The sequence below is a fragment of the Centroberyx affinis genome, unplaced genomic scaffold (genome assembly GCF_046629955.1).
Source record: "Centroberyx affinis isolate AG114_WGS23_722 - 3 ecotype Tasmania unplaced genomic scaffold, CSIRO-AGI_Caff_v1 ptg002089l_1, whole genome shotgun sequence".
Taxonomy (NCBI): domain Eukaryota; kingdom Metazoa; phylum Chordata; class Actinopteri; order Beryciformes; family Berycidae; genus Centroberyx; species Centroberyx affinis.
In genome coordinates, this window is record NW_027280415.1 from 34,299 (window position 1) to 42,248 (window position 7,950).

Below are 7,950 nucleotides of genomic sequence, written 5' to 3' on the forward strand. Positions count from 1 at the left end.
TTTATTTGTGACACTTGTAAATTTTCTTGAAGCAAAACAGTTTGTGTAGACTGTTCTTACTAGCAGTACCACGGAAATAGAGAAAGCACTGTGAAGAACTGTAATAGTCCTCTATTGCAGTGATTCTCAACCTTTTTCATATCAAGGACCCCCATTTGATGAGATTTTTTTTTCCTCTGACCCAAATCTGTGAATATTTGCATTGTTAGATATGATTTTGTCCAGAATTCCATGACTGTCTGTATTGTAGGTGGCGAGATAACAGAAACTATGATCAAAACAGTCATTCTTCTACATTCTCTAATTGTGTTAACTTCTTGTAAATGAAAAAATTGAGAAGTTTAACAATACATTCACTTGCTGGGGACCCTGGGGTTAAGAACCACTGCTCTATTGCATTGATCAGAAAACACAGCAGCATTGAATCAACAGTAGTAGCCTACACCTGAACTGATGGCTTTCACTCTTTGATTTTATATTACAGCTCACCTTTTACCTGGCACTACAAAGTGAAATGTAACATACCAAGTAACAATGAACAACACGTCCTTGACACTCTGTACCTACAAGTATTTAAACCCAAACCTAATTTTATATAACCTCAAAGATTCAATGTGCTGTAAGGGCTTGTTAAAAAAAAAAAAAAAAAACTAAAAATACATTTGCATAACATGTGTCAGAATTGTGAACAGCAGGCTACCTGAACTGATGTTTTTCACCATGAAATGTCAATAAGAATGTTTATAATTTTTACTCCATTCCAAAACCCTGAGTGTTTTGGATTGCAAAGTCCATGTTACTTTTGAAGTCCTCGTAGGATTGGTGAAGCGGTATTCTAAGACAGTTTACACATGTGTTTGCTATTGGGTATCTCCCTCTCTGGAATTCCAGTGAGGGTTTAGGAGAAAACCCGATGGGTGGCACCACATGGCATCCTGTTGCAAATGACAGGATGTCTCCCAGCTTTGCCGGTCCTTCTTCCTCTGATGGATAAAAAATGAAAAATATCATGTCAAGAATAATGGCTGAAACCACAATCAATGGTTCTGAATAAAACTCTAAGTAAAGTCTTTACTAATATAAGATTTTTTCCCCTCTTAGTACAATGACCATTACATAGATGTGAAGCAATGTTATGCAATGGCAGTCAAAACCAAATCGCCCACATGCATATATACATAATAAACTGGTGTTTTTGATGTGTTTAAAGGAGTCTATCGCGTCTACTGATTTCAATAAACAAAGCAATAAAAAAAAGAGACAATTTAATCATTTGATAGGTGCACTTAACAGTAGGGTACAGTAGGCAACAGTAGGCAAAATAATTTAACAGGTTTCATAAGAAGGATGCGCCACTCACTTCTGACTGCAGCCAAGTGTTTTCACCAGAAATTGCTTAATGTCACAGTATGGCATGTTAGTAACCTGAGCAATTCTTTTTCACTGCCAGTGTAAAAGGGTCTGGGTTTCAAGATACCAAAGTTACTCTTTAATATGATTTACACTAGGGCAGAACACTCAATTCTGACTGGCTGATAGGCATGAATTAAAACCATATAACACCCATAGTTCCAGTCAAGTTTAAACACTATTCCATATCCGTACACTGGCTGCTGTCAGGCCACAATCTGTACCACTACAGATAACAAAATCACCCACCTTCAGCGTCCTGCAAATAGTCCCTCCAGTAGGCAACCACCCTGTTCTCGTTCGCCCTGTTATTGCTCCCCATCTCTGACCATCTTATGTCAAACAGGTCATCCATAATTTCAGCAGTCAGGGTCTCAGGGCTGTAGCACAGGACAGGACGAAAGGCTTCGGGATGATGTTTTATTTTTTGGAGCACTCCAAGTGTTTTCAATCCATCACTGAACCTACACACACACAACGTAGATACACAAGAGGACATACACAAGCAGTCAGAATGAATTTTAGCACCACAAATGTTTGTTGAATATTAGGCTACTGGTGACATTAGTCATGAGGAGAGTTATATCGAGGTAAGGAACAAATACAGCCCAATATTCAATGAACGTATGGAAACTCTGGGAAGTGTCGGCCAATGCGCCGAAACCACCTGTGTGTCTCTCTCTGCTGACAGAACAGAGGGCTGGTCATTTGATACTGCAATTGAATTTTAATTTTCCACTAAAGAAAAGTTTAAAAAAAAAAAATTGTGTATGCTGTCAATTATAGTTCTTAAAAAGAAAGAAAATCGTAATCGGCCAAAATCGTAATCGGCAGGTCAGACTTTTAAAAAAATCGTAATCGGCCAAGAAAATTGCAATCGGTGCATCTCTAAACGTATGTGTTGCATTAATAAGATGGGTATACTGTTAATGGTAGTGTATAACAGTCTGCTCTATTTATTATATATTCACAATGTGTGTAAACCATATCACAGGAAAGGTAAACAGACTTGCACTGTGTCAAAATATACCTTTCCAGGGGACCACGGACACGCTGAACCACCTGAAACATCAGGACATCTTCCAACAGTTGGTCCTTGTCAACCAGGCTTGTAAGATGTCTCAAGCAGCCAGCATTGGCTAGGTAGTCGGTGAGTGGTTCTGTGAACTGCTGCAGCTCCTCCAGTGTTTTGGCTTCAGAAACCTGGTTGAGAGAGAGGGGGGAGAGAGAGAGAGAGGGAGGGAGGGAGGGAGAGAGCGAGAGAGAGAGAGAGAGAGAGAGAGAGAAGGGAGGGTGTTTGAATAAAGACATAACATGCCTTTAACATGCACAATACTACTGGTATGGGCAACAAAATAAACTCTTTACAAACCTGTTTTAGTTTACTATAGAGTTCCATGTCTGTGATGTCCTGTAGCACAGGCCTGCATGCATCAGGTCCATCTGCTATGCAGGCAAACAGCGTTCTCGAGAGGAAACATGGTGGGGGGCCTCCATGCACCAGGCTGACAGCAATTGCTCTGCCAGCTATGAAATACCTGTCCTCCCGCACAGCTGAAAAATTAATACACAAGATAAAAACAAAATCAGTGGCAGCTTATGGGTAAATATCTGGGGAGGCACAGCAGCAGAGTTTTTCATATTAAGAATACATGGCTGGCAACATGGCTGGTTACATCAGTGATCTAGAAGATTAAAATGACAAAATCAGTTAATCACTTTGATTATGATGGGACGTGATGCTGCCTGACATGGTGTTTTAACCTGAAAAACTACACCTCAAAAAACACTAGCCAAAACTCAAAACCATAAGTGCCCCCTGCACATGCTGCTGTATCAAAAACACAGTTAAAATAAATCAAATGAAGAACAAACAAATAAATACACCCTTAATACATGTATTATGAAAAAATGCAGGTATACACACCAGACGAACTGAGAGCCAAGTTGAGGTGTCCCTCTGATCCTTCAAACATGTCTGACTCTGCCAATGCTTCCATCAGCAGGCGTAGAAACTCTCGGCGAGGGCCACCGAGGTCCACAGCCTCTTCCGTGGTTCCCCTGTCATCTGAAAACTTTATGGACATCTTCTTATTTGGGTCATAGGAGAGCCTTTTGAACCCCCTTATTGCTCCATCGAGGACTGCAGAACGATTGATGTTGAACTTGCACACTTGCAGGTTATCAATTTTGTCACTGAGTTCACTCAGAATTTGACTAATGGGGATGTGTTCTTTTGGCCGCCTAAAAAAAGAATTACAGATCTATCAGTAACTGTGCTTACATGAACAATGACAGAGGTCTTTCATCTTATCAGCAAAGAGTGAGCGTGGTTCCGTCTTTAAGGGGTTCATTGATGAACTTTAAGAAAAAGGGCTAAAGCTCCAACACTGTTCATTTGACACGAATGTAAATACATTTAAATTAAAGCAGAAAGTTGGCACTTTAACCTCATAGCCATTGTTTCATTTCCACTCCAATTTTCAAGACTACAGAGGCTAAACAACAAAAATGTGTCACAGTTTAAATGCTTATGGTCTGTACTGTATTTTCTACTTATTGTCAAACTTTCACTCTGCCAAAGCCTAACGTTCTACATTTAGTGAAATCTTTACTGTAGTAAAATATGTACAAAACACTTACGTCTTATCCTCAATACTGGCAATGATAGCACTGTACAGGTCATCGTCATTATCTTCATCTGATGTCTCATTTATGAGGTTGATGTATGTTCCATAATCATTTTGCCATTGACTTGGGGTCTGGTCACTTGAGGAGGGCTGTGATGAGGATGTTTGGACTTCCTGTTGGGTGCTGCATGAAGCCTGGGCAATTGCAGTGGCTGGGGCAATTGCAGTGGCTGGGACAAACATGTCCTCCTCTTCCACCCACTCATCCTCCTCTGTGCTTGAATTAGAGCCTTCAGGCTGAGGAAAAAAAAAAAATTGTTAGCTTAACTTGTAATCAATGGTCATCATGGACCTTGCTGATAACCTTAATCTCAAAAGCTTGGATTTTACTGTGAGATATTGCCGTTGAAACCCTCAAGTGATCAAATGTTCAGTTGTTAGAAAAAAAAAAAAACTTTATTGGAAGGCAACACCAGAGACCTATCTCACAAAGCGAGATCAACCAAGCCAGGTTTTGTTTGCATGACCTGACATATTGACATATATATATATATATATAACAGTGGCAGCTGGTTAGCATTTGCTTTGGTGGGGCTACAGGCACTGAGAGTCTCTACTTACACTGGGTAGGTCTGGGCGATATAAACAAAATCAAATATCACAATATTTTTGACCAAATATCGATATTGTGACGATATTGTGGGGGTGACTATTGGTGCTTTCACAAAATATTTACACAATCAGATTTTTGATAAATAATCATCAGTAATGTATATAATAGTAATAGTAATAGTAATAATAGTAATAACTAAATGGGTAAAGGCAAATAATAGAACAGCTAGAACAGTCTGGTAAGTTCAGAAAATACTTGTCCTCGCTGCTTACCTCAAGGGCTACTGATGGTCTCAAATACAGCGTAGCTCTTCTGAAGATCTTGTGCACCATAGAAGCATCTAACTGCTGACCTTTGCCAAGTGTGGGTGTAACCAGTCTGTTCCCACACGGCATAAGCATCTCCAAACTGGAAAAAAAACATGTATTCATGCAAAAACAAACAAACAAATAATTACATCAGTACATCCTTACTAAACAACTGTGAAACAATAATTACTACACAATATTTAAAAGACGGGGGAAACGATCTGTTGGTGGTAACAGGTATCCTACTACTTACTATTTAGCTGCCAGCATTAGCTAGTTAACGTCAGGTTTGCTGAAATTTAACTGGCTAGCTGCCTCATTTCAGCTAACGAGATAACTAGGTAGCTAGCTATCAAGCCAACTATGCTAGCATGCCGACATGACATACCTCGCTCCTGAAGGAATCTTCCCATCAAACGCCTCATGCAGTTTGAGTAGCAGGGCCGTGTGGTCCCATGTTTTATCCAGTTCTAGCGCACTCAATATGTGGCCCTTTTCATGTAACCTTGCCTTCATTTGTTGCTTTGGGACTTTTTTGTCCCGGGGGCTGCAGAGCAGTATTACGTCCTTAAAAAACGTACTTTCACGGTGGTACGATGATTTTGGTCTGGAAAGTTTACAAAATGAACAGGCGTCATTTATGTTAAATTTAAAGTCCAGGAAATAATAAAGAAAACCAGTCACGTTACCTACCTTCTCTTTGCTTTCGACCCGCTCCAGCTGCTGAATCGCCTGGCTTGGAAGCGAGGTGTCTGCACTGGTTGAGTGGGCGGGGGGGCGTCGCTCCTCATAGTAACATTTTGGCATCGGTTTGGCCTAAACAACAAGCTTATCTCACTATTCTCATTGTTGGTATTGACTGTATTTGTAATATTTCCAGAGGCTTCTTGGTTCACAAGACAGTTAATAAGGTCTGGTGAACCAAGAAGCCTCCTCAAAATACTGATAGCCTCCTCCGACTGGCTGCCTGCCATTGCTACTGTTCATGAAGATTTTTTTTTTCTCCAATTAACTTGGAGGTCCACTGCACGCCATCAGTGTGCCTTCCTGTTACACTGAAACAACTTCCGGGCGCACTGAAAAATATTTTACGCACACACACACACTCACACACACGCGTGGAGGGGGCTCCGTGCCACACCGTTTTCAGTGTGTCCGGAAGTCAGTTCATTGCAACAGGAAGGTCTAGATTTAAAACTCAACCTGCCTTCCTGTTACACTGAAACAACTTCCGGGCGCACTGAAATTATTTTAGACGCACACACTCTGATACACACACACACAGCTTATATGCCGCTGTGTAAAGGTGGTGGGGTGTGGACATTTTCAATGTGTATATGCACATTTTCATTGCGTATGTGCACATTTTCATTGCGTATGTGCACATTTTCAGTGCGTGTGTGCACATTTCAATGTGTATGTGCACATATTTCAATGTTTTCACCCTAATCGGCCTCCCATACACACACACACACACATGCACGCGCACGTAAACAAATACACACACACAGACATCGGTGCGCAGGTACACACACCATACACACACACACACACACACACACACACGCACATATACAAAAACACTTTTTCTTCATCCTCCTCTGTCTGAAACACACATAAAATATCTCTCTCTCTTTCTCTTTCTGACACACACACACACACACACACACACACATACAGTATGTTTTGAAAAACAACAACAACAACCATTATGGAGCGGTTGAAGAAAAACACTCTAGTTGAATTTTAGTGCCAAGCTGAGCTACATAACCTGAAATAAAACCTGGTTTGATGGCTGCAGCTTTGCTGGACGTTTGATCCCTCTGAGTCCAGCCTGTACTCTGAACACACACACACACACACACACACACACACACACACACACACACACACAAACAAACAACAACTTGAGAAGTAATAAGGCTCGTGCCATGTATATCCTATGATGTTTTGATTGTGTTTTGTGTGTGTAATTTGGGAAATTGGAAATGGAAATATATATCAACAGTATAGTATAGTAATAAATAAGTAGGCTAAGTATCAAATAAGGTGAAATATATTTGACAGATTATTTTATAACAGAGCTGAATAAATCAACACACCAGACTGACATGTAAATCCAGTCAGATCTTCCATCACCGGACATTTTCCATTTCACAGCCTCAAAACATCCAGAAATGTGAGAATATCATTTCTGAGAGAAAAACACATGCAGTCCACTGTGAGGCGGAGCAGACCGTTCAGCATTAGTTTTAACAAACCAAAAATTACAGTTTTTGTTGTTTTTTTTTTGTTTGTTTTTTTATGATTCATTTGATTGCTTTGAAATTCGAATTAATTATTGCTTCAAGATACAGTCACTTCTTTCAAGAATTAACAGGTGGCAGATTTTTCTCTCCCTCTTCTGCTGCATGGTCACCGGGCTTTCACGCCAAACGCACAATCGTGACATTGCACAGAGCAAAGCCATTGTTTTCAATGAAGGACGCGGCAGCACGCTCCTAGCTGTGCACCTGAAAGCAGTGTGCAACACCTTGATTTTTCGCCAGGTTTTGCGCCCAAAGTTCAACTATATTGAACTTTAACCTCCAAATACGCTGACCTCTATGAGGCGCGTCCAATGGCATTCCAACATTTACATGCACCAAGGAGTTATATTCAACTCCACATTAAAAACATATCGGAACCTATCGGAATATCTGCCATGCCATGGATGGGGATACCAGGTTAGAAAAATTATATTTACATATTCAAAAGAAGCCTAGATAGCATCATTGTTGAATTATTTCAGCTGCTTTGAACGATATTAAGACCTGAAAGCATTAATTTAGCAGATTATTCATGTCATTAGTAAATCTATCTGCAACATTTAAAACTGACTATTTACCGTTGAAATTGTTTAATAAAGTGCATCTGGAAAGGTGAAAATATGTTTCTGCAGCCTACCGAGATTCCAGCTTGTGCTCTGCCTCGTGCAAAATATACGCAT

General features: G+C 40.3%; 1 protein-coding gene across 1 annotated transcript; it reads right to left on the bottom strand.

Moving 5' to 3' along the window:
* Positions 1-750: 750 nt before the first annotated feature.
* LOC139654449 (G2/M phase-specific E3 ubiquitin-protein ligase-like) lies at positions 751-5,768 on the bottom strand. The gene is made up of 7 exons (XM_071531513.1): positions 5,655-5,768; positions 4,054-4,337; positions 3,338-3,654; positions 2,783-2,964; positions 2,441-2,613; positions 1,660-1,874; positions 751-983 (listed from the first exon to the last, which is right to left on the bottom strand). The coding sequence occupies exons 1-7, from the start codon at positions 5,766-5,768 to the stop codon at positions 751-753; spliced, it is 1,518 nt and encodes a 505-aa protein (XP_071387614.1).
* Positions 5,769-7,950: the final 2,182 nt, after the last annotated feature.

Coding starts and splice junctions, on each gene's coding strand:
- LOC139654449 (XM_071531513.1), bottom strand. CDS start 5,768: ATGCCAAAATGTTACTATGAGGAGCGACGCCCCCCCGCCCACTCAACC. Junction 2,614..2,782: donor TCTATAGTAAACTAAAACAG/GTTTGTAAAGAG, acceptor TCTCTCAACCAG/GTTTCTGAAGCCAAAACACT. Junction 984..1,659: donor CTATTTGCAGGACGCTGAAG/GTGGGTGATTTT, acceptor TTTATCCATCAG/AGGAAGAAGGACCGGCAAAG.